The sequence below is a fragment of the Macrobrachium nipponense genome, chromosome 5, assembly GCF_015104395.2.
Source record: "Macrobrachium nipponense isolate FS-2020 chromosome 5, ASM1510439v2, whole genome shotgun sequence".
NCBI classification, from domain to species: Eukaryota; Metazoa; Arthropoda; class Malacostraca; order Decapoda; family Palaemonidae; genus Macrobrachium; species Macrobrachium nipponense.
In genome coordinates this window covers 124,147,721-124,175,221 of record NC_061107.1, presented here as the reverse complement: position 1 = coordinate 124,175,221, position 27,501 = coordinate 124,147,721, and the positions used below count along the sequence as shown (strand labels likewise).

At 44.1% G+C, this 27,501-nt stretch overlaps 1 protein-coding gene across 1 annotated transcript in view; it reads left to right on the top strand.

Moving 5' to 3' along the window:
* The first annotated feature begins 592 nt into the window (after positions 1-592).
* The window catches only part of LOC135215618 (U3 small nucleolar RNA-associated protein 25 homolog), a 112,026-nt gene continuing 85,117 nt past the window's right edge, over positions 593-27,501 (top strand). Inside the window, exons 1-2 of the mRNA XM_064250525.1 lie at positions 593-725; positions 23,974-24,644. Coding sequence (XP_064106595.1) covers positions 24,031-24,644 — 614 coding nt within the window. The 5' untranslated portion in view covers positions 593-725; positions 23,974-24,030. The remainder of the gene's footprint in view (positions 726-23,973; positions 24,645-27,501) is intronic.

Sequence of the window (27,501 nt, the reverse complement as noted above, 5' to 3'; positions counted from 1 at the left end):
TTTTTTTTTCAACTAGCACTAGCAATGTTACTCTAGTTTGGGCTATCCTAGGACTTTATCTATGGACATTAATAGTTAAATCTTGTGTTCTCTTGCTCCTGAACCCATAGACTATGTAGACTTGATATATATCTTGTGGATCAGTCATTTTTATGTGTTTCTTGACTAACTATATCTTACAAGTGTATTTACTAGTTGTTTAGTTTAGATTAAAATCAATTTGAGATCAAAATCACTTCATTTTTATATGTATCAGAACTAAGTTTAAAAGGGATTGGTTGTAATTAATAAATTTGTATTCCATTTTTTTTAAGGTTAAGGACACTGAGGAAAATGAAGTAGTGGATGAAGGATTTCATGTTGATGAGGATTCAAGTGAAGAGGAGCAGGATGACACAGATGCTGTATCGAAACTATTAGCAACTTTTAATTCAAATGCCAGCACAGCCATTGACAGTGATGATGAGGAAGAGGAAGATGATGATGTTGGAGAAGATGATGTAGAAGATGACGACAATTCAGAGGAGCTTGAAGTGAACATTGATGGCAATTCTGATTTTGTTGATGATGGAATTAAAGACAACTTGAGGGAAATAACTTCAGCTGGAGAGAATGATGTAGTTGGTGGATCAACTGAAAGTCATTCTGAACAAGAAAAAAATGGGATTCAGGAGAAAATTTCCAAACCACTTCAGAGGGCTGATAAAGGTCATGGAGGGACTTTGGTAAGTTATTTTATATCACTTTTTGTTCATGAAACTTACCTGTCAGATATATATATATAGCTGTATTTTCCGAAGTCCGACAGAATTTAAAAAACTTACGACACACGTAGTGGGAGTCAGGTGGTTAGTACCCATTCCCGCCGCTGGGAGGCGGGTATCAGGAACCATTCCCATTTGCTATTCATATTTTTTCTGTCGCCGGTGTTTTAAACAACTGTTTTCAGCACCTCCGTCTTGGATTTAGGAAACTTTGGCTACTTAAGTATCCTTATTTTTTTTTTGGTATCTTGACTTTGGATCGGTGGCTAGGCACAGGTTATTTGTGGAATTAATTGATTTTGGCTTGATTTCTCTTTAAACTAAGATGTCTGGGACTAGTTCGGCTAGCGCCAGGTTTTGCACTAGGAGTGAATGTAGAGGTAGGCTACTGAAAGCATCGGTAGACCCGCATACATTGTGTAAGAGTTGCAGGGAGCATGATTGTGTGTATGAGGATCGCTGCATGGAGTGTGCATGTCTTTCGGATTCTGAGTGGAAGGCGTATGAGACCTATCTTCGAAAGCTTCAGCGTGATAGGTTAAGGAGGTCTTCCTCCAGGAGCGTTTCAGGTAAACATCAGGAAGTTAATGTTTCTCCTACTAACCCTCCTACTGTAGTTGCTACTCCTAACCCTGTAGTGTTGCCTTCGGGCCCTGAAACAGTGTCTGTGGAGGGTAATACCCTTACTTTCATCTTAGAATCGATTCGTAATTTAGAATTGAAAGTGCTTGCCTTAGAAGGCAAAAGTGAAGGTGCTAAGTGCAGTGACAGTGCCCCTTGTGTAGTGGAGGGTGCGTCAGATCGGCCCCATTTCACCTCTAGGCCTGGACCTCTGCTGGACTCCCAGGTTTCAGGGAGAGAGCATGTCGAAAGCCGAAGGAGGGTTACGGGGAACCCGCACCGATCTGATGTGCCTTGGGCAGTTTCTGTTGACACTACCCAGACTGCCAAGGAGCGTGCGCGTGCACGCCTCCTCAAGGAGTGCTTTTCTTCTTCGGAGGCTTCCTCCCCGCATAGTGGGTGGACCTCTCAGTCAGTTTCACGCCCATTGAAAAGGAGCGTTTGTGATCGGGACGCTTCACATCCAGGATTTTCTCCCGAGCGACGATCTTCGCCTGACAGTGTCTTCGCAGCCTTCCCACCGCAGAAGAGGAGTAAAGCGTCATCGGATGATGACTCTTTCGAGCGCCCCAGTCTCTCCAGAGTGCGTGAAGTGGCTGTTCCTGTGAGAAGGAAGAAGGCGCCCCCTCGCCCCTCACCTTCTCACAGGGTCAGCCCCTCTCCTGATAGGGAGTCTTCTCCTACCGAGAAGATTCTTCGCTCGTTGCAGCAGCAACTTGCTGATGTACTTTCTAAGAGAGAGACACATCCACGTCGTCGCAGGAAGGATGACAGGCTGCCAGTGAAGAGGTCTAGACAGTCTCCCTTTCCTTCTCCTCGCTCGTCTCTTCCCTTTTCGTCACCTTCTAGAGTTCGTGCAGCTCCCCAGCGGCTCTCTAGAGGACGCGATGAGTTTGTTTCGCGCTCTTCGGTTGAAGGGGTATTACCCGCTCGTAAGCTTGCTACCTGTCGAGAGCGCGACGTTTGTTTGGACGCTTCGGTGCAAGTGCAGCATGATCTTGACGCTCGGTCGGACGTCAGGCGAGCGCCAGCGGACGCCAAGCGCGCGCCAGCGGACGCCAAGCGCGCGCCCAGCGGACGCCAAGCGCGCGCCAGCGGACGCCAGACGCGCGCAAGTGGATGCCTATCGCGCGCCAGTAGAAGCCAGGTATGCACCAGTGGACACCAGGCTCGCGCCAGCTGACGCTCAGGTGGACGCGGATGTAGAAGTCAGGGATTGGATGGTGTCACTAGATCTCCAGGACGCGTATTTTCACGTCCCCATCCATCCCCAGTCAAGGAAGTACCTGCGGTTTGTCCTGAAGGGGAAGGCATTCCAATTCAGGGCACTCTGCTTCGGTCTAAGCATGGCTCCGATGGTGTTCACCCTCCTGATGAAGAACATTGCGAGGTGGCTTCATCTTGCGAAGATCAGGATCTCTCTCTACCTGGACAACTGGCTCATTCGAGCCTCCTCGAAAGACCGGTGTCTGGAGGACCTTCACACGACCTTGTCTTTAACGAAGTCCCTGGGTCTTCTGGTAAACCTCGAAAAGTCACATCTGACCCCTTCACAGTCCATAGTCTATCTGGGGATTCAGATGGACTCAGTGGCTTTTAGGGCTTTTCCGTCCCAGGAGCGACAACAACAATGCCTAAGCAAAGAAAGTGTCAGCCTTTCTGGGGAAAGAATCATGCTCGGTGAGGGAATGGATGAGTCTGCTGGGGACCATTTCCTCACTGGAAAATTTTGTTTCCCTAGGGAGGTTGCACCTCAGACCTCTTCAGTTCTTCCTGTCGAACAACTGGAAGCACGAGAATGCCCTAGAAGCGATCTTGTTGTTATCGGAAGAGGTGAAAGAACACCTAAGATGGTGGTCAGATCCAAGGAAGCTTGCAGAAGGACTTTCTCTCAAGCTCAGAGCCCCGACCTAGTGTTGTTCTCCAACGCGTCTTCCACAGGGTGGGGAGCGACACTAGGGGGGAAGGAAGTGTCAGGCACCTGGAGAGGGGAACAGGTGTCCTGGTACATAAATCTCAAGGAACTTGCAGCAATTCCTCTTGTGCTCCAGTTCTTTCAGGACGAAGTCTCCAGCAAGGTGGTGCAGATCAACTCGGACAACACCACAGCCCTGGCATACCTCAAGAAACAGGGAGGAACCCACTCTCGGTCTCTGTTCATCCTTGCGAAGGAAATCCTGTTTTGGGCGAGGGCACACGACGTCACTATCCTGACGAGATTCGTATCAGGAGTGGAAAACGTACGAGCAGACCTTCTCAGTCGGTAAGGTCAACTGTTGCCGACGGAATGGACCCTCCATCAGGACGTATGCCAGAGGCTGTGGAAGTTGTGGGGATGTCCTCTCGTGGACATATTCGCAACTTCCAGAACAAAGAGACTTCCGCTGTACTGCTCACCGGTTCTGGACCCAGGAGCAGTAGCAGTAGACGCCCTTCTTTGGGACTGGTCGGGACTAGACCTATACGGCTTTCCCCCTTTCAAGATCCTAGGGGACGTAATGAGGAAATTCGCGGCATCAGAGGGAGTGAGGATGACCCTAATTGCCCCCTTCTGGCCAGCGACCGACTGGTTCACAGAGGTAATGTCCTTCTTGGTAGACTTTCCAAGGACTCTGCCCCCAAGGACAGATCTACTCAAACAGCCCCACTTCGAGAGGTACCACAAAAACCTCCCCGCTCTGAGTCTGACTGCGTTCAGACTATCCAGAAGTTGGCCAGAGCGAGGGGTTTTTCAAGACCTGTGACAAGAGCGATCGCCACTGCAAGGCGACCTTCCTCTCTTGCAGTGTACCAATCCAAGTGGGCTGTTTTCAGAAGTTGGTGCAGAAAGAAGGGCATTTCCTCCACCTCAACCTCTGTGAGCCAGATAGTGGACTTCCTTCTCTACTTGAGGAAGGAAGTTAAATTAGCGGTGCCTACGATAAAGGGCTACAGGAGTGTGCTTTCCGTAGTCTTTAGGCATAGAGGGCTGGATTTGGCCAATAACAGAGACCTTCATGATCTCCTAAGGTCTTTTGAGACTTTGAAGGTTCCTCAACCAAAAGTACCATCTTGGAACTTAGACTTAGTTCTTAAGTTCCTTATGTCCAGCCATTTTGAACCGCTTCACTCAGCTTCGCTTAGAAACCTGACGAGAAAAACACTTTTCCTAACTGCTCTGGCGACGGCGAAGAGAGTTAGCGAGATCCAGGCCATAAGCAAACATATTGGGTTTATGAATCATGATGCTGTATGTTCTTTGAGCCCTACATTCTTGGCAAAGAACGAAAACCCTTCCAACCCTTGGCCGAAGACATTTGAAATCAAGGGTTTGACAGAAATCATGGGACGAGAACCAGAGAGAATCCTGTGCCCTGTCAGGGCTCTCAAATTCTATTTAGAAAAGACTAAGGACTGTAGTAGAGGCCCTTCTGGTAAGTTGTGGTGCTCTGTCAAGAAGCCAGATCTTCCCATGTTGAAGAACGCGCTTACGTTCTTCTTGAGGGACACCATTAAGGAAGCTCATGCCACATGCAGTGATAGTGATATGAAGCTTTTAAAAGTGAACGCCCATGAGGTGAGGGCTATCTCGACCTCGGTAGCTTTTCACAAAAATATGGCACTCAGTGACATTTTGAGTGCCACCTACTGGCGGAGCAATTCGGTGTTCGCTTCACACTACCTGCGGGAGGTGAAAGCAACATACGAACATTGCTATCGCGGGACCATACGTTTACTCATACCACTGTTTGGGGAGGGAGGTAGCACTCATCCTATCCTTTAGTGGTTAGGTGAGTTTTTTAATGTTGTGTGTTTTTGTACATGAACTTTCCTGCCAGATATATACTTAGCTTACGTCTCTGACGTCACGACAGAATTCAAAACTCGCGGCAAATGCGACAGGTAGGTCAGGTGATCTACCCCACCCGCCGCTGGGTGGCAGGTGTATGAACCAATCCCCCTTTCCAGTCATAATTTTTCTGTCGCCGGTGTCGACTACATCTGTTGTCGATACCTCTCGATTTTGGACTATTACTCGTTTTCGCCCTGGATTGTTTCATCGGACTTTTGGTGAAGTCCCTGCTCCTTGATTAGGCATTTGCGACTTGTGGGGACCGTTTTGGATTATTTCTTTTGATTTATTCTTGGAACATTTCATTATGTCTGATTTAGAAATTAAGAAATCAAACTATGTTCGAGTTTGTTCTGTAAGCGATTGTAAGGTGAGGCTACCGAAAGCTGCGGTAGACCCTCACACAGTATGCATGAGGTGTAGGGGGAATGACTGCTCATTTATTAACCCTTGTAATGAATGTGGTAATTTGAATGAAGAAGAATGGAAGGCGCTTTCTTCTTTAGTAAGAAAGCTTGAGAAGGACAAGGTTAGGAAAGCTTCATCTAGGAGTTCTAGTAGGTCTCGCGCTAGCGAGTTTGAAGTTGATAACCCTGTTGTAGACGTAGCGCATTTACCAGTTTCAGCCCCTGCTTCCTGCACCGAACCCGAAGATGCGCCTTCGGAGGTGGACACTATGAGAGCCACTATTCGCAGCATGGAGCTGAAAATTAAAGTGCTAGAAGGTAAGAGTGGATAGCAATTTGTGGCAGTGATCCCAGTGCAGTGGAGGGTGCGTCTGATCGGCTCCCTAAGCTTCAGCCTAGGGACCCTCTTCCAGACTCCCAGGGACCCAGTGGAGGAGGAAAGTCGAAAAGCCGCAGGAAAGGTTAGGGGAGAACCCCCACCGGTCAGGCGTCCCCTCGGTAGCGCCTGATGTTCGCTCCCAGGCTACCTTGGATCGCGCCAAGAGAGAAGTCTTACGACAATGCTTCTCGTCTTCGCCTTCTCCTTCGCCCAAGCGTGGTTGGAGCTCCTCGGAAGCTTCTCGGCCGTCGAAGAGAGCCTGGCAGGCTTCTTCCGCTCTCCCCTCCAGCCCTGAAGTTTTTTTCGGAAGATCCTGGATTGGATGTGAAGAAACCGAGGATTTCTTTGGAGTTTCGCTCTCCTAGTAAGGATCGAGCTGCGTCTCCCGTGAAGGACTTTGTTAAGTCTCCTACACGTGTGTTGGCTAGTCTGCAGGCGCAGATTACGGCTCTGGCTGACTCTTTGATTGTGACTTCTTTGTCGTAGGAAGGACGTCTCGCTCCCGGTAAAGAAGTCCAGGCGCTCTTCTCCAGGTTTACGCTATTCGTCAGTAACCGCCCTCTCTCCAGGAGTGGATCGTAGTACGAGGCGCTTCAACGGACAGGCTCTCCTGCGGACATCGTTTCTCCGTAGGACAAGGGGCATGCTTTCCAGTAGACGAGCCTCTCCTGACAGGCGCTCGTCTCGAGACAGGATCTCTCCCGCTGGCAGACGCCAGGAGCCTGGTAGGCGTTTTTCTCATGGTAGCGCTCTCCTTCAGGCTTTCGCTCTCCTGTGACCAGACGCCCTTTGGTAGACAGGCGCTCTTCTCCTGTCAGCTGCCCTTCGCTTAGCAGCACCAAGAGCCTGGTAGGCGCCTCTTCCCTTCAAGGCGCTCTTCCCCGATTTTCGCTCTCCTCAAGTTAGGCGCCGGGAATTTGTCAGACGCTTTTCTCCTCCTGGTAGGACCGCTCGTCGCCAGAGATTCGCTCTCCTCAAGTTAGGCGCCGGGAATTTTAAGACGCTCTCCCTGGTAGGCCCTGTCGCCCGAAGACGCCTCTCCTGCAGCAGGCGCCAAGAGCCTGATAATCGCTTCCCGCATGACAGGCGCTCTTCGCCCAGGCAGCCGCTCTCCTTTAGACAGGCGCCAGGAGCCTGATAGACGCTTTTCGCCTAATAGGCGCTCTTCGCCTAATAGGCGCTCTTCGCCAGATTTTCGCCCTGCGTTCGTTAGGCGCCAAGAGCCTAGAATACGGCCCTCATCCTGACCAAAAGAAGGAGTTTTTTTTTTTTTTTTTTCAGGCAGAAGCTCAACGGAAGTTATAACTTCCCCGGTTAGATGTCAGAGTTCTTCCAGACGTTCTTCCAAGGATGGACTCTCGGCTGAGGACAAGACAGCCTTTCATCGTAAGGATCGTAAAGGATCTTCGGCGGAAGAAGAACAGGATCCCTCGAAGAAGAAATTCCTAAAGATTCCTCCGTTTTCTTCTTCATACAAGCGTTTGACGGACCTGTTGCTTCAGGAATTCGGAGACGCCCTTTCTCCTGTCGCCCCGCCCTCGCGCCTCTTTTGTTATTTTCGACTTCGAAAACTTCGAAGGTTTCATCCTGTGTCAGGATGAAGCCTGCAATCTCTATGAAGAAGGCGCTTAGAGGTTTTGGTGAGTGGCTTCTTTCGAAGGAAGAGAAAGGGAAGACGGTGTTCTCTTTCCCTCCTTCTAAGCTTACTGGAATACTAGGATTCTGGTATGAATCGGGAGAAAACCCCTTGGCGGGCCCTCGTTCTTCCATCCTCGGCAGACTCGGACTTCTCTTCACTGGTGGATTCCTCTCGACGCTCTGCCCTCATGTCTGCTAAGACGACATGGGGGATGAATGAGCTTGACCACCTGTTAAGGGATGTTCCGAGTCCTGGAGTGTTTAACTTCCTAGACTGGTCTTTGGGAGTTTTGGCCAAGAAGACGCAGACCCCGGATTCCATTTCACCTGAGGATCTTATCAGTGTTCTCACGTGTATGGATAAGGCAGTGAGGGATGGATCGAGTGAAGTAGCTTCACTTTTCGGAGCGGGAGTGATCAAGAAGAGATCTGTTTACTGTTCGTTCCTGACGAAATCAGTATCGCATGCTCAGAGAGCCTCTCTCCTGTATTCTCAGCTCTCTCCTCAACTCTTCCCTAAGAAGATCGTTCAGGATGTTTCTTGTGCCCTTTCAGCTAAGGCTACACAGGACATGCTAGCCCAGTCTACCAGGAAGCCTCACTCTTCTTTCCAAGCTAAAACCAAGAGAGAGACTCCAGTTAGGCAGGAGCCCTTTCGAGGAGTCCCTCCTGCCAGAGCTTCTTCCTCTAGAGGATCTAGACCACTAAACGAGGGAAGACCTTCTCTAGATCCATCAGAGGGAAGAAGTAGGATTCAAGTTCTCCAGACATCAGTGGGTGCCAGACTTCTGAAGTTTGCCGACGTCTGGGCCCAGAAAGTGGGGCGGACAACTGGTCACTCTCGATTGTCCGCAAAGGCTACCTCATTCCCTTCTTATCAAGACCTCCGTTGACGACGACTCCGAGGGAGTTGGTAGCCAAGTACAAGGACCCCATCATGAATCAAGCCCTCTCTCTAGCAGTAGATCTTATGCTGGAGAAGGAGGCGATAGAACTAGTGAAAGATCCTCATTCTGCGGGTTTTTACAACAGACTGTTCCTAGTTCCCAAGAGCTCAGGAGGATGGAGACCGGTTCTGGATGTAAGCGCCCTGAATGTCTTCGTAGAAAAAAGGAAGTTCGCCATGGAGACAACTTCTTCAGTGTTGGCGGCTCCTTCGTCCAGGGGACTGGAATGGTGTCCCTAGATCTTCAGGACGCTTACTTCCATGTGCCTATCCATCCTTCTTCACGGAAGTTTCTGAGATTCATGATGGGAGGGAAGATCTTCCAATTCAGGGCCTTGTGCTTCGGCCTTTCGACAGCCCCTCAAGTTTTCACGGGTTTAATGAAGAATGTAGCGCAGTGCTACATTTGGAGGGAGTGAGGCTGTCTCTATCTAGACGATTGGCTGATCAGAGCAAGCTCACAAGAAAGATGTCTGGAGGACCTACTAAAGAACCACTGACTTTAGCAAGTTCGTTGGGGCTTCTGGTGTGAACTTCCACAGGAAGAATCACAATTAATCCCAGTCGAAAGACTGATATATCTGGGGATTCGGATGGTTTCTCCGGATTTTACGGGCTATCCGTCACCGAGAGGATTGCTTGTTTTGCCAAGAGAAAAAACTAACGACCTTCTAGAAAAAGATGCATTGCACAGCGAGGGAGTGGATGAGTCTGTTGGGGACACTTTCCCTCGCTGGAGCAATCGTTTCTTTAAGGAAGGTTGCATCTCAGACCTCTCCAATTCTTCCTTTACCAGAACTGGAGGTGTCTCTCTCTAGACCTGGAATTCTCCTTCAGGATATCAAAAGGAATCAAGAAGGACCTTCTGTGGTGGACAGATCCTCTCCGATTTGCAGAAGTCTGTCTCTGTACATGCCAAACCCGAACCAAGTATTGTTCTCCGACGCGTCGGAGACGTTGGGGTGCGACCCTAGGGTCAAGAGAAGTGTCAGGCACCTGGGAGGGGGAACAGGTGGTCCTGGCACGTCAACAACAAAAGAGTTGATGGCAGTGTGGTTCGGCGTTTTAAAAGCCTTCGAGCCCCACGTCCGAAATGCTATAGTTCAGGTCAACTCGGACACACCACAGCCTTGGCTTACATAAGAAAGCAGGTGGGGGGGGACACCACTCTTTCTCCCCTGTACGAAACAGCGAAGGACTTGCTGTTGTGGTCTCAGGCAAGGAAGATCGTTCTCCTCACCAGGTTCGTACAGGAGAAAGGAATGTCAGAGCCGATCTCCTGAGCAGGAGGAATCCAAAAGTGCTCCCCCGGAGTGGACTCTGCACTCAGAAGTTTGCCAGGACCTGTGGAGGTTATGGGGCACCTCATCTCGACTTTTTGCGACAGCAAAGAACAAAAAAGAGAATAGACCTCTACTGTCTCCCCGATCTCGGACCCAGGAGCAGTGTCAGTCGATGCTTTCCTTCTAGACTGGAGAGGTCGGACTCTATGCTTTTCCTCCATTCAAGATTCTGAGTCAAACACTCAGAAAGTTTGCGGCCTCGGAAGCGACAAGGATGACGCTGGTAGCTCCATTCTGGCCGGCCCAAGATTGGTTCACAGAGGTACTGGAATGGCTGGTGGACTTTCCAAGAGCTCTTCCACAAAGAGTAGATCTGCTCAGACAACCCCACTTCGACAGGTATCACAAAAACCTCCCCGCTCTCAATCTGACTGGCTTTCGACTGTCAAAAGTCTTGTCAGAGCGAAGGGGTTTTCAGCTAAGGCAGCGAAGGCTATCGCCTCAGCTAGAAGGCCCTCTACCCTTAGTGTCTACCAGTCGAAGTGGGACGTTCTTTCGCCGTTGGTGCAGACAGAAACGAGAAGCTTTCCTACTTCCAGTACCTCCTGTGACCCAAATCGCAGATTTCTGGTTTTTCTCAGGAAAAATGCGGTCTTGCAGTTTCGACCATCAAAGGATAACGGAGCATGTTAGCAGCTGTGTTTAGGCACAGGAACTTAGATATCTCCAACAACAAAGATCTAGATTATCTGCTAAGATCTTTCGAAACTTGCAAGAAACCCTCGTCTCAAATTCCGAGCTGGAACCTGGATGTGGTTCTTCGTTTCCTGAGGTCCTCGAAGTTCGAACCTCCCCAGTCATCTTCTTTCAAGGATCTTACGAAGAAGGCTCTGTTTCTTTTGGCTTTAGCATCTGCCAAGAGAGTTAGTGAGCTTCAGCTCTAGAAGGAAGGGTAGGTTTCAAAGGAGATCCGTGATTTGTTCCTTCCTTCCTTCTTTTCTAGCTAAGAACGAGAACCCCTCAAATCCCTTGGGCCAAGGAGTTTTTGAGGTTCCAGGCTTAGCTCCCCTTGGTAGGGGAAGAGCCGGAAAGAACTCTTTTGCCCTGTGAGGACTTTAAGATACTACCTCCAGCGGAAGAAGTCTCTTAAGGGCATTAAGGACAGACTTTGGTGCTCTGTAAAGGATCCCAGTAGACCATTGTCTAAAAATGCTTTGTCCTTCTTTATTAGAAGCCTCGTGAAGGAAGCACATTTGGCTTGCGGTGAGGATCAGTTCAAGCTTTTGAAAGTCAAGGCTCACGAGGTAAGAGCCATTGCTACGTCCTTGGCTTTCAACAAGAATATGTCACTCCAGAATCTGATGAAAGCAACATTCTGGAGATGCAATTCAGTATTCGCGAACCACTACCTTAGAGACGTCAAGATTACTTACGATAAGTGCTTCGCGTTAGGCCCGTATGTATCGGCGGATTCGGTGCTGGGGCAGGAGCTGAAGCATATCCTTTGTAAATTTTTTTTTTTTCCCCTATTGTTTGTATTGTGTTTTTATGGTTGTTTGAAAGAGGATGCGGGTAGTGGCATCTCTTTCTATTCGTATTGCTAACATTAGAATGGTTAGGTGATCTGTTTGTGCTAGAGCTCCCTGCATTGGTAGTGGTCAGGCTCTGTCATTTAAGAGGGCGAATCCCCATTGACATGATCCGACTTGGATTCTACTGAGTAAGTGGATATCAAATCCCTTCGGTAGACCCAAAGAGTCTTTTCAGCTGTAGGTCACGCCCTCGCTGTAGCTCTTCAGGCTTTGCAGACTAATAGACAGTAACTAACTAATGACGGTTCAGCCTTATCAGGTAAGAACCAAGGTTTGTTAGTATCCTACAACAGATGTTGTTTGTTTCCCCTTTTTCCTTGTTAGCTCTGTCTTTTTCCCTCCACCAAGGGTGTCAATCAGCTAAGTATATATCTGGCAGGAAAGTTCATGTACAAAAATGATATTGTTATTTTACAATAAAGTTTTGTACATACTTACCTGGCAGATATATACGATTGATGGCCCTCCCAGCCTCCCCTCAGGAGACAGGTGGAAGAAAAATTATGACTGGAAAGGGGGGGGGGGGATTGGTTCATTACACCTGCCACCCAGCGGCGGGTGGGGTAGATCACCTGACCTACCTGTCGCATTTGCCGCGAGTTTTGAATTCTGTCGTGACGTCAGAGACGTAAGCTAAGTATATATCTGCCAGGTAAGTATGTACAAAACTTTATTGTAAAATAACAATATCATTTTTTGGTTGTGGGGTCGACCGCCTGAGGCGGATCTCCCTTCCTTTAGTCTAGTATAGTGGGACTTTCCTTTGGTAGACTAGGCCAGGTGGTGTTTTTATTACTTCGTTGCCCTCATGGTATGGTCAACGGTCTAGTCACATCGTGGTCACGCCCCCGTTGACAGATCATCTAGAGCGCACCAGCTATATAGGTCTCTAACTCGCTGGCAACTCTAGTAAAGCAGAAGCAGACTTGGTTGACAGTAATCACGAAGTCAGCTATGCTAACAGGTAAGGAACCAAGATATCAATTATCTGCATGTATATGTTTCCTAAAAATTCTATTCTGTCTCTTCCCACCACCAAAGGTGGGATTCAGCTATAGTATATATATCTGACAGGTAAGTTTCATGAACAAAATGATATTGTTATGATACAATAAAGTTTGTTCATACTTACCTGGCAGATATATATATTTTAAGTACCCACCCACCTCCCTCAGGAGACAGTGGAAATAAAAAATCTGAATAGAAAAAATGGGAATGGTTCCTGATACCCACCTCCCAGCGGCGGGAATGGGTACTAACCACCTGACTCACACTGCGTGTGTCGTAAGTTTTTTAAATTCTGTCGGACTTCAGAAAATACAGCTCTATATATATATCTGCCAGGTAAGTATGAACAAACTTTATTGTATCATAACAATATCATATTTGTTCATACGCGAACAAACCCTCGGTCTTAGCAATAGGATAATTTCTAGCGCCAAGCTGGATGTGGTAAAAAAGTAGAGGAAATCAAGGAATCTTGTGGTATCTGGCAATGCATGCGTAGATCGGGTGAAGAGTGGTCAAACGCCGAACATCTACGCCAGTCTTTTTCATTACCGCCTTGGGACGAGAGTTGGGTTTTTCCTCTCTTCCCCTTTTTCCCGGTTTTTGCCCGTTTCGTTCCTTTAGTGTGTTTGTGTGTGTGTTTTTACCTAATATTATGGCTTCTGCTCCTCCTCGACGTCAGCGTTGGTGCCCCGGAATTCCTGGATTCCCGTGTTCTCATTTCTTGGCTTCATCAGCGACGGACCTTCACATCACTTGCAGTAGGTGTCGTTCCAATTTTTGTACGATTACGAATCCTTGTACAGAATGCCGGGCATGGCCTTTGGAGCAGTGGAGGAAGTTTTATGGTAAGAGGGAACATCGGAGTCTCCACTCTTCCTTCTTGGGAAGGCTTTGCTCTTATTCCCGATGTTTCGTCTTCCGCAGTAGTCAACCCCCATAGTAGCGTTGCCCCTGCTTCTTCTTCCTTTTCTTCCATGGATTCGTCAATGGAAGTATCGGGAGATCGCCAGGGTATTATTTGTAATGTAGCCCCCTCTTCCTCGGGAGTTTTTTCGGTTCCTGAGAAGGGTGAGGTTTTTTCATCGTTCTCTTCTCTTCCAGAGTCGGAGGCATCCAACATGGCAGCGATTTGGAAGACGCTTGGGCTAGGGGGTACCCTGTCCTTGGGGGGTTTGCTAGTGCCTTTTGAGGAGGCTCACATCCCCCCTCCCCAGTCCAGCCAGGCCATCCCCCCCTCCCGGCCTTGTCTCCACGAGTGGGAGCAGTCAGCCATCTTGTATTGCTCCGCTGGTGTCTGCCGCCGCCTTGTCTCGGAGTGATGCTGCGGCATCAGCCCCGTTGTTGTCGTCACAGGGCCCATCTTTGTGTAATCCTCCGCCAATGGCGTCTCTTTCCCCTTCGCTCAGAGGGGAGGTCGTGACGTCACCACTGCTTGTGACATCACTCTCATCGATGGTGTATCTTCCAGTCGCCTCCTCCGAGCTGCCTCTCTTAGCTGTGACATCTCTGCCGCCCAGTTCGAGACATCTGCCTTCCTTGTCTTCGGAGCTTTCTCTGGCACATCAGTCCGAGCTCATATGCCAGGCGGTGCTTCAGAGGCTGGACTCTGTTTTAAATGTGAAGTTGGCTGCCTTATCGGTTGGGAGGACTGGTAGGAAACGCGTTGCTTCTTCCCCGCCTTCCGAGAAGAGTGCACATAAGAAGCTGATGCTGTCTCCCTCTCCCTCTTCCCCCTCTATACCTCGTGGGCATATATATATACGTGTATATAATATATATATATACTGTATATATATTATATATATATAGATATAGATTATATATATATATAATATATATATATATATGATATTATATCATATATATATATATAATATATATATATATATATATACTATATATATATATATATATATATATATATATATATATATATATATATATATATATATAAGGGATAACGGGCGAAACAATTTAAACGACCCCCGCGCCGCCAACTGAGTAAACTCGCCACCATCCTCCCCACTCTCCCATTGGTTCCTGATGCTAGGTCACCAGTCACCCCATAAGGTCCTGCTCTCCTATTGGTCAGCATCTACCCCTTGTGCTTTAAGTATTCTATTGGTAAAGGATGCTGTAAATTGAAAAACTTATTCATGCAATACATTTAATAAAAAAAAACATTAGTAAAGATGAATAAAGAATAGAAATGAATGGTTATTATACTGTTTGGTAGTTTCATAGTTGGAAGAGAGATATTGAAAATTTTTGGCTTACTGTGTAAAGTGATTGCTTGGCTATCGTTCGATACTTGTAAGTGCTGGATGTAAACAGAAGTTTGGAAGCGTTTTTTTTTTTTATTATTATAGTTATTGGTTACTTAATAATTATTTGAAATGAGTACAGGCAATACATTTAATAAAAAAAAATTGTGAATTAGATATCATAAAATATAAAATAAATCAGACTGCCAACAAATACGTATTTTTTAGAATTCTTCTTCTGTTTTAATATTACGTTACGTATACGTATGTTTCATTATAGCTGTCAGTAACTCGGTATCTCCATTAGGTAAAGATAGAATAAAGAATAGAAATGAATGGTTATTATACTGTTTGGTAGTTTCATTAGTTGAAGAGAGATACAAATGAAAATTTATGGCTTACTGTGTGCTAGGAAAAATGATTGCTTGGCGTTCGTTCGGTACTCGTAAGACGGGTAAGAGCTGAATGTAAACAATCGATTGGAAGGTTTTTTTTTGTTTGTTTGTGTATTATAGTTAATGATTAATTAATAATTATTTGAAATGAGTACATACTGATTATTTATACATTTTATTGGCATATTCTAAGCTTTTAGCTCTTAGGTTTAGATGTCAGAGTCTTAATGCAAGTAAAGGCAAGAGCAAGATCGGCCTTCTCCTGGCGGGGACTCAAGATGTCGCACAGGCGGCCGTAGTCCTTGTCAGGTTAGAGTCGGTACTGCTAAAAGACCTTCACCTTACAATAGGAGGCGCTCTTCTCCGATTGCTCATTCTTCTCCCAACTTGATGGACAAGAAATGGAAGATAGATCGGAATTGGAAGCCAATAAGGGGGCAGGTCTCTCAGTTTATAAGACCTTAGCGACCTTTTTTATTGAGAGAATTAGTTCATTACTAGTAAGAGGATATTAAAATCATCCTCCTTCTAAAAATAATGCAACCAACCATTTACGGAAAGAGTGGCAATTGTTTGGAAATTGAACAAGATTCGTACGAGCTCTTATTCATTGATTAGAGGCTCTTCCAGATAATAGAGGCGAAGAATACAGCCTTATCTCCAAGAGAATAAAAGCTTGAGAGATTCTCTTCGATCCTCGGTTTTCATTTGCGATCTCTTTCGACTAATACTAATTCGGGTTTATTGACGAAAAGAACGAAGAGAGTAAGATTTCCATTCTCTCTGCATCGGAGAGGAAAGAATGTAGTATGAAGATTTGGTGTATACGACTACTGAATGACAAGTCAATATACGCATACCATATTTGCCTTTGTGGTTCGCTATGGAATTATCTATATCCTTACAGGAATATCCTAGTAAGGACTTTGCTTAAAAGGTTTGTTACAACAATACCTACTCAGCTTCGGTATTTAACAAAGGTTGTTTGGCCTAAATATGCATTATTGAGAGCTTCCTTAGGCTCGAGAATAATTTTATTATATTCCTTCCTTGAATGGAGTAACTGGCAAATCAGGAAGAATGCAGCGAGGCAGCGAACGAGACGGCTGTCATTGTAAGCCAATACAGTACCATCCAGTTCTCAGTCATGAGCAGTTGGTTACATCTCTCTCTCCTACGGGATCGAATGATTAACCGTATATTCCCCCTACAATCATGTACTTAGCCTCGAATTGAGGGGATTTATAGGCAAACATGAATAACATGGTATTCGTTTTGCTAAGGAGTTTTCAATAAAAAGATCCCTTGTAACCTTGTGGTAATGTTTACCGCAATGTAACAGGATTATAGGAATGAGACAACATTATGAATTTAACGCAGTAGAGCTATATATATTATTTGATGCTCTCATGCTTACAGAAGCAAAATAATGGACTTGCTAACTTTTCGATATAGCGAGTTATTAATCGAAGGGTTCAGTAACCTCTCTGACAGCAGGCTCAGTAAGGGCACGGTTCGTTCCTGATTTCGTTCCCCGTCTATCTTGAAGGGGGCTCGATCCCAAGGAGGGAAGAAATGATTTAAATCAATTAAGCCATTTCCACAGCTCTCTCATATTTCAAGAAGTATTGAGAATCTCTTTTTTCGCCTCTGTTCGCGTTAACAAGAGAGAATCTGTTTGGAACACAGACACGGAACGTAACGATCCTTAAGAGGTTCGCTGCACGAGGTTGCACGTCCGTGAGAACCTTCTCGATCGACAATATAACTATTGACTTATGTCTAATCTTAGTTGGAAAGAGAGTTGTGGAAACCTGCGAGATGTCTTCGTCATAGATCTCTTCGCAAGGTGGAAGACGAACATGCTGCCTCTATACTGCTTCCTTATTCTCGAACCAAGAAAGGTAGCAATATATGCCTTTTTTAGTTTATAAGGGGAATAAACTTTAGTCTTTTTTCCCCTAAATTTATACATTCTTAACAGATATTAAGATAAATGGGCGTCAAAGGAGAGAGAATGATACTTTATGCCTCATTTTGGTCTTAGAGAGATTGGATTCACAGAGGTCACGTTCTTCTCACAGCATGTTTTGGAAGTCTTTTCCAAGAAAGTCTGGATATTCTATCATCATCTATTATAAATAGACCTTAACAACCTCTCCACTCTGAGTCTGTCTGCATGCAGACTGACCAGAAGTGGACATGAATGAGAGGATTTTTTCAAGGTGAATGACAATAGTCATGGCCAGGGCATAGAATTGCTGCAAATCATGCTTGATGGAATGAGGAAACTGTCCTCTTCCGATACCTCTGTGAACCACATAGAGGTTTTTTCTTCCTTTTCAGAGGGAAGAATCACCTTTGTATATATCTGCTATCAAAGAGCGCAGTAAAAGGCTATGCTCTGTCTCTACAATGGGAATTGGAGATAACAGAGGATTAACAGCTTCGGGATCTTATATGATACCTCAATACGACAAGTGTAGGATATCATGTACTTCTAATGGGATCTTTTGTGGCCACAGATTCCGGGTTCTGACAAGATGGAACTGCTCCTCATCAAACTTCTTTGAGAAGTTTTATGAGGGAATTCTTTATTTCTCTGGCCCTAAACATCCAAGAAGGCAAAGTGAATTTTTTGGTGCATTGGAATCTCGCATCATATTCTATGGAGACTCGGCTATGGGTTCTTGCCAGCATAGTATGTCTGGTAAAAGAACTAAAACCCTCTATTCCTGACTCAACACTTTCAGATAGAGGTTTCGTTGTCCAGGCAGGGTACTTACGTTTTTATCTACAGAAGAAGGAATGGTTTAAATGTTTGCCTACAGAGTCTTTGGGATGCGATGAGGGCTCGAAATGCTTCCCAGAAGGTATTCAGAGGGATACAATAAAGAGCTAGAAATGAGGAGTCCTCCCAATTTCAGCTCAGAGTCTCCTTCAACTTCCAAGCTCCTTCCCTTCCTTCGGACAAGGATAGGGAAGATTCTGCAATGAGGAACTTCATCAACAGATAGGAAGAGATCTCGTTAGCAACGGAAGGATTCAAGAAGGATCCTCCTCGGAGGAAGACTTTTCTCTCTTACTGTTAGATATCCTATCGTCTAATGGATGTAGCTGACTACAATCCCCTTGCCGGAGAGGCCAAAAGCTCAAAGTGGAAGAATTTCTTCCACCCTTCTCCAGTCTCCTGATAAACTATTGTGGAGGTTCAGGACTTTCGGACAATGTAGCGCTCAAACAGGCGTAAAAAAAAAAAAAAAAAAAAAACGCCAGAGGCAGACAGTTTCAAGGAACACTGTCATTGTCTGATGAAGAGAAAGAGGGGGCCTCCAACCTAGCACTGATGCGCTAGAGGCGAACAAATCGGACAGATAAGAGTGTCCGATGTGGACATCGCCAGACATCCTCGAGACTCTACCAAGCTCAAAGCTCCAGCAAGTGGAGAGGAGTCAGTCAGGCGCCAGGCACCAAATAGTGCCAGTCTGGAGCCAGGCGCGAGGCGCCAGCCAGGAGTCGGGCGAAAAGCACCTTCCAGGAGCTAGGCGCCAACCAAGCGTCAGGCGCCAGGCAGGCACGAGGCGCCAGGCAAGCGCGAGGCGCCAGGCAGGCGCGAGGCGCCAGGCAGGCGCGAGGCGCCAGGCAGGCGCGAGGCGCCAGGCAGGCATGAGGCGCCAGCCAGACGCCAGCCAGGCTCTAGGCTTCATCCAGAAGAGATCCATTTCAAAGAAAGCCCTGGTCTTCCTTGAAACAAGTGTGATCGCTAAAGCACTTCATGAGTAACTTGATGATTCCTTCAAACAGCTGAGAATTAAAAGTGCATGAAGTGCGAGCTTTTATGAATTCTTGTTCTTTCCATAACAAGATGTCATGAGGACATATTAGCTGTCACTTACGGGAGATGCAACTCTGTGTTGACTTCCCATTACACGAAGGAGGTCAAGTTGACCTACGAGAGATCCTTCTCTCTTGGTTATACGTGTCTACGGATACGTTGCTGGGATAGGGAGCCGACACTGATCCTTAACTAGTCAGTTAATTTTTATTTTAACATAGTGTTTTTTCTTTGCGTTGTTTGAAAGGAGTTTGGGGATAACTCTTTTCAAATTAAGCATAAACCCTCGTGTTAGGATCAGGTGATCGGGATCGGTGTTGTGCTCCTTAATTATGCCACTAGGCATAGGTGTATTGTCAAGTTAGTGGATAAGACCCCATTGACAAATGACCATTAGATTCTGTCGAGTAAGTGGATAAGACCCCATTGACAGATCTACAAGAACTCTTAGCCATAGGTCACATCCTCGCTGAGGCTCTTGAGACAAAGCAGATAGGAACCACGGTTTTATTTATTTATTATCTACAACGTATGTTGTTTACCTGTCTAATCAGTAATTAGCTGTCTCTTACCCTCCACCAAAGGTGCCAATCAGCTAAGTATATATCTGACAGGGAAGTTGAATGTATGAAAATGATGTTGTTATTGTACAATAAAGTTTCATACATACTTACCTGGCAGATATATACAATTAAATGGCCCACCCAGCCTCCCCTCAGGAGACAGGTGGAAGAGAAAATCTGGCTCTAGAATGGTAATGGTTCCTATTCCTGCCACCCAGCGGCGGGGCGGTAGATCACCTGACCTACCTGCAGCGTGTGCCGCGAAATTCTGCCAGGTAAGTATGTATGAAACTTTATTGTACAATAACAATATCATTTTTGAGCTATCATATATCGCATTATTTATATATGATAATTTTTTTTTTTCGTTTCTGATGGTTGCATACTAAACTTCAGGCAATGACAAAAAAGGAGCCAAAAATGAACTCTTCTTGAAAACTAAGCACGCTGTGATTTTTTTGAAAAAAAAAAAAAAAATTTCCGCTTCGGCGCTCACTCCGAGACCCCCTCGGCATACGGGAGACGATTTTTATTATACCCCTTCGGCGTTAAAGGGTTAATATGGAATTTTATTATAAAATTAATATTAATAATACTTACCTGTATAATTTATCTAGTCCCACCCATCCTACCCCATGATCTGCCTATCACAACTGATTTTCAGAAGGTTTTGTAATTGTCAATGACAGTGTTGCCAACTGGCGGACAGAATAGAAGGTAACAGGGTTGCCAATGTGGTAAATTTTGGTGTGGTTTTTGGGGACTGAGGGTGGACTGATCTTGGTGTGGTGTCCTTCCTCCTTATATTTGGGGTTGACAGCAGAGGGTCTGCCCCATGCTGATCTAATGGTTGGTGGCGGTGATTCTTTGTTTTCATTGGTGGCTTGAGCCAGGTCTCAAGCCACTTTCTCCAAGCCGATGGTTACGATGCTGCAGATCCTACAGCCGTCTAGACCTCCTGAGTGTCGCGGTAATGTTGATGGGCATTGCGCTACGCTGTGGGACGTCACAGCTAATTTGATTTCCATCGGCTGCAGGAGTACCTCGTTCGGGGGCGTTGTCTTCCTTGGAGTTGTCGTGATCGGTGGTGTCATTGTTGGTGGCAGGTCTTCTCATACTCGTAGGGAGGACAAATTCTTCCTGCATCGTATTCAGTGTAGGTTTTATTTGCTGGATGAGAAGTGCCTCCAGCAGGCGCAACCGACGGGCATCAGGGGCCTTCCCAATGATCTTCATGTTCTGTATGATGACATCCCGGGAGATGGCCTCTTGATGTTTGGTGCGGGAGTGATTCTTGATCGCCCCCTCTTGGGCATTGCATAAGAGTCTCTTCGACAGGCACATGGTAGTCATACCTATGTAGGCACTGCTGCATTCGCGGACTGGGCATGTATACTGGTACACTACAAGCGTCTGCTTCAGGGGGTCTCGTACCTGTGGAGAGGGGTTATTTTTCAAAATGAGGTCACCGTCCTCATTATGAAAAATAACCCTTCTCCACAGGTACGAGACCCCCTGAAAATTAGTAAATCATTTTTGTATCAAAAATGTATTTAAGTCATGAAAATAACATCAAAATACACTAATTAGGGATTATTTTTGTCAGAAAACCCCTTGAATAGAAGTATTTCCCGTAATTAATGGGTAGACATGGTTCAGAGAGAAATCAGCAAATCCGGAGAATGCAAATACGCATGTCCCACTGTACAATTAAATTATTATTATTATTATTGTTTTTTTTTTTTTTTTTTGCTCTATCACAGTCCTCCAATTCGACTGGGTGGTATTTATAGTGTGGGGTTCCGGGTTGCATCCTGCCTCCTTAGGAGTCCATCACTTTTCTTACTATGTGTGCCGTTTCTAGGATCACACTCTTCTGCATGAGTCCTGGAGCTACTTCAGCTTCTAGTTTTTCTAGATTCCTTTTCAGGGATCTTGGGATCGTGCCTAGTGCTCCTATGATTATGGGTACGATTTCCACTGGCATATCCCATATTCTTCTTATTTCTATTTTCAGATCTTGATACTTATCCATTTTTTCCCTCTCTTTCTCTTCAACTCTGGTGTCCCATGGTATTGCGACATCAATGAGTAATACTTTCTTCTTGATTTTGTCAATCAACGTCACGTCTGGTCTATTTGCACGTATCACCCTATCTGTTCTGATACCATAGTCTCGGAGGATCTTTGCCTGATCGTTTTCTATCACTCCTTCAGGTTGGTGCTCGTACCACTTATTACTGCAAGGTAGCTGATGTTTCTTGCACAGGCTCCAGTGGAGGGCTTTTGCTACTGAATCATGCCTCTTTTTGTACTGGTTCTGTGCAAGTGCCGGACATTCGCTTGCTATGTGGTTTATGGTTTCATTTTTCGTATTGCACTTCCTACATATGGGAGAGATGTTATTTCCGTCTATCGTTCTTTGAACATATCTGGTTTTTAGGGCCTGATCTTGTGCCGCTGTTATCATTCCTTCAGTTTCTGTCTTTAGCTCTTCCCTCTGTAGCCATTGCCACGTGTCATCGCTGGCTAGTTCTTTAGTCTGTCTCATGTATTGTCCGTGCATTGGTTTGTTATGCCAGTCCTCTGTTCTGTTTGTCATTCTCCTGTCTCTGTATATTTCTGGGTCTTCATCTACTTTTATTAGTCCTTCTTCCCATGCACTCTTTAGCCACTCGTCTTCACTGGTTTTCAGATATTGCCCCAGTGCTCTGTTCTTGATGTTGACGCAGTCCTCTATACTTAGTATTTGCTCTTGGGTGTAGTGCTTTGTGTATTGTCATATGTTTCCTGGTTTTCTGATCTTTGCTGCAGAGTTCTGCCTTCGTCCATTCCACTATTTGAAATGAGTACATACTGATTATTTATACATTTTATTGGCATATTCTAAGCTTTTAGCTTCTTAGGTTTAGATGTCAGAATCATAGACTAGGCTACAGTAGCAACCGCTAACATAGGCTAGGCTTATTGCTAAGGGACATATGCTAAAGTACTAATACATGCAGTAAAAATGGGGTTGATCATTACATGCAGTTGAATATTACTCAAGTATGTACAGTATTTTGTCTTTTTGGAGTCATATTTCTTCCGTTGGATCGGCGTCGTAACCCTAGAACATGTGTTGTAGGCCTGGAAATATAATTTACTGGGGTGTTTTTGTAGGGCTTGGAACAGATTAGGCATTTTACATGTAAAATGCGGTTCAAGATACGAAAAACTCATGATACGAAGGCCACCTCAGAACAGATTATTTTCGTATCTCGAGGTACCATTGTATTATACTTAACAAGAAATTGCAGAATGGAGCCCTCCGTCCTCCCCTCTTATGGACAAAAGGGCACAAACAAATTGTTCCCAAAAGTGGGTGGGGTTACTCACCTATATGAAAACAATAGAAGCACTACTACGATTTTCAAAAATTAAGCTGCTGTGTAAGAAGAAACTATAGCAGTGTAATTACTTGATAAGTATACTGTATATATGTATGTGAAGCTTAGTTTTATCATGAAAACATTTTTGCAATTTTGAAGGATTTTATTTAACATAAGTAGCATGTAGTTTACAATTGTATGCCCATTTTTCATTTATGTACAAAAATAAAAGTAATTCCAGTAATAATTTGTTTCTTTTAGCAACCAAAAAATTATTTTATTAATTCCTTCAGTAGTAGTTGTGATGAATTAGCTGATTCTGATAACGTAAATGTTAGCTTAGCGTTTGTAAATGCATATTGCGGATGATAATTTTTATACATATTACGATCGTGATATGATAACTTTATGATAATACAGTAAAAATAGATTCTATAAGTAGTGTTATTTTCATTCCCATTATACCTTTATCTTGAACACAGCTACGATAACTTATTTCACTTACTATATGCAAATGGATACTGCCAGTGTAACACCTACGTTGGATCATACAATATGGTAATATGGTACTACAGTACATTATGGTAACAGCTAATAAATATTTGAATGGTGATGAAACCATGGTAGGCTGTGGGTAAACGTAGGTGGGGTACCTACCTACTAAATTGTGTCGTATATAAGAGAAAGATAAAAAAGTGGTTGGATTTTTGAAAGTGTATTTATTAAGTATATTTTGTTATAAATACAGTCGAAAAAGGTAGATAATTGCCTTTTGGATAAAGTTTTCAGTTTAAAGTGGGATGATTGTTGTTTATAAGGATATTGAGTGTTACATTTATGTGATGATGAGATTAGGTGAGGAAGGGTATGGAGTTACACTTGAATACCCACTATTTGTTTTTAATTACCCTTATGCAGATTTTGCCATTAATATTCACCTGGACCTTTGCTATGTTAATCCAGATAATGGAGGGATTTCTATGATTTTTATAATTTACCATTAGTACTGCTATTATGATACATGAATTAACTGTTTTGTCACTTTTCAACATTCATATTTGTTACTTTTCAGAAATCAGATAAAGAAGAGTTTGGAGATGATGATGATGATGAAGATGCTTCAGAGGATATGAATGATCCATTTAAGAAACATTTTGAGTTGAATATTTCAAGTGAAATTGCTGAAGAAGTTCAGAAGTCAGACAATTGGACTCACAGCTTTGAAGAATGGTCTTCACTGAAAAGAGTAAAAATAGATATTCCAAAAGTTGAAATAAAGCAGCCAAAGTTACTGTTACTTGCTAATGAGGAATCTGAGACTGAGTTACCGAATATTGCTGCTGCACCCAAACCTCCCCACAAAAGGAATTATAGCCTTGATGATTATCATGTATTAAAACCTATGAAAGACAACTTTCTCCTAGTTGCTGATACATCAGCCAGCTGTTCTTCTGGTCTCACTAACTTTCAGAAAGAATTATTTACAATTATGTCCAATTACTCAGACCTTTATTTCCCACAAGCAAGTTATGAGAAATTTGAAGAAATTAAGGCTGTATATGCTATGCATGCCTTGAATCATGTCCTAAAGACAAGGAAAAGAGTGTTGAGGCACAATTCTAAATTAAAGAAAAGTTTAACTAAGAAAAAGAGGAAAAAGGAGCCTGATCACTGCTTTCGTGACCAAGGCTATACAAGACCAAAGGTGCTGATTATTCTTCCTTTCAAGCATTCTGCATACAGGTGAGTTTTAGTTCCTTTCTTTAGCTTTGATTTATGGTATCAGTTTTCCCCAGTTACAAAAACTGAAAAGCAACAATGAGTGAGCATGCATGCACACACTTGGCCCCTACAGTAGAAAAAGTGCATCCCAACTTATTCAAAATTGGAATATGAATTAGATGCAATTATTTTTTCAGCCTGTTTTTGTCTGAAAAAAATGATTGTGGATTACACTTAGTGAGTGTTTTTGTTAACCTACCTGTAATTTGGTCTGTTTTTTCTCAGTGAATGTTCCTTATTGAAATCTGCCTTTGCTCTTTGTCAGCATAATTTAGCTTCATTCTTACTTTTATATTTTATATGGATAGCTTTGGCAAAAGCTGAATATGGTCATTGAGGCATGATAACAAGGTATTTAACTAGTGGCAGATGAGTGAGGGGTTAGAGAACCGACCCACTTTAACAGCAGCAGATGAGTGTGGGTTGGGGACCCTATTCACTCATTCTGGGAACAGTGCCACTTCTTCCACCACCTTGCTGCATTCCCACACATTATGAGGGTAACCCTAGCCATCTGGGCCTTGAACCTGGAGACTGCTAGCTTCATCCTTAATGAGGTATGTCTGAGAAGGCACCTTCCAGAACAAGCCAGCCTTGTCCATATTGAACGCCTGTTTTGGATGGTAGCCCTTGTCCCTGATGAATTTTTTGAAGGTCTTTGGATATTTAGTGGCTGCTTTCATATCGGCCAATGCCACCTCCCTATGCAGAGAAACGCTCATTATAGTTGGAACCACCTCTGAAAACGGTGGAACCACCCCTTGCTGGCCTGAAAACCTTTAGGAACTGACAATGTCTTGGTCTTAGTGAGTCTGCTTATTAATTAGCTTGATGTTGAAAATATTCCGTCTGAGGCCATTCTCAACAGCAACTCTTCTTTTTTTTTTTTTTTTTTTTTTTTTTTTTTTTTTTTTTTTTTTTAGTTAAAGATTCATGCTCTACTGGTTTGAGGTACTGTATTTTAAAGTATTTTCCCTCCTTGAATCTATCATTTTGTTGGGATTCCCTCTCTTGCCGGCTTTCTTTGAGCAGATGTCAGTATTAGAGATTGGACGCGCATTGAGATCACAGATCCTTCAAAATGACGGATACAAAGTTGGAGTCTTTGTCAGGAATCAGATTTTTTCTGTCCACTCAACAACTTACTTGAAGGTAAGGCCTTTGGGATAGGGCTAGCACTGTAGAAAGGAATTTTATCAATTCATCATCCACATCCTCCCCATTATTGTCACTATATTCAAGTGATGCTCATTTGTTTGCAAAAGGAAAATTTACTACAAAATGAAATGGGACTTCTTTGGTTCGGACTTCTTTGGTTCTTTGCAGTCTCATCAGTGCCCCTCGTGACCTACTACAAGAGCCATTTGTGCTTCATTTTGTGATGGATATGACCTGTCCACTTGGCCTTTGCATCCTATAGCATGTCATTTCCTCTTGACTTTGTTGCTAAAACCCAGAAAACTCTTACTCTGATCGGTACATCAGTCCCTTTTGCTTTTCCAGCCTTACCATCTGACTGTGCAGATGACCTTATTTTCCCGGTGAAAGCCATTTTACACTATCTGAGGATGATCAGGCATTTAAAGGGTGAGAATTCCAGGCTCTTCATATTTATATGCCAGCAAAGGAAACATATTTCCAAGGACACTGTTCCATATTGGGTGAAGTCCCAAATCATTATGTAGGCTTATTCAAATTTTTCAGGGAAGAAGGCTTCTACAGTGATCAAGGACCGGTTCCATTCCTTTTGAGCGAAGTTTATTTTCAGTGAATTCATTTTGAATGAAGTCAATTTGAGGGAAGTCATTTTGAACGAAACATTAAGAGCAAATGATAATTTCAGCGAAGGTTGATTTTAAGCGATTGTCACGAATGGTTGTTAGCTTAATTTGCCGTTAATAGTTGACTACTCGAATGCAGTTAGCTGAATTTATCGTTAATAGTTAACTACTTGAATGACTTATGATGATTTGCACATCACTTCTTTTTCTTTTCTTGGAAATGTCAAATTATGTAGTCAGTTCTTAGAAACATTTGAAACTAACCCATCATTGATATTATAGTTTCCATTCGAGGCAAAAACAAAATAGCTTATAAAGGTTATATTTATAGAAAGGATAAAGCTACTCAAACAACAATTTCATGGTGTTATGAAGTGAAAGGTTGCAAATGACGATTGAGTACTACATTGGAATACAAAACTAGAAATTGTACCAAGAAAGGCAAACACTCGCATACACCTGAACCTGTTAAAGTTGGCGAAGAAATGGTTAAAGAAAAAGTCCTCAAAGCTGCTGAAACATCATTCACCAAGATACATACTTCAAGATGCTATTGCTAGTCTTCCAGATGAACTTGCTGCAAAGATTGGATCAGGAGCAAAATTGAAAAGTAGCATATCTAGGAGGCGAAGAGCTATGGGAAACTACCCTCCACCCCCTCTGTCAGCTGCATCCATTGTTATCACGTAATCCTTGCAGTCTACTTTCATGTGCCATAATTTCTTTCCCTATGACAGTGGTATAAATGATGAGGCTAGAGTTATGATTTTCGGCACTAATGAAAGTCTTACCTGGCTGAGAAACAATTGTCACTGGTTAGCTGACGGAAGATTCAAAACAGCTCCAAGTATTTTCTTACAAATTTTTATACTACATGCATTGATAAAGGAGAGTGTAATACCTTGTGTATGTTTTACTCAAGAATAAATGTGAAGAAAGTTGCAAAGTAGTATTTAACAAATTGAAATCCCTAGAGCCTTTGCTAGATCCTATCACTGTTTAGATAGACTTTGAAATAGCTTCAAAAAATGCAATAG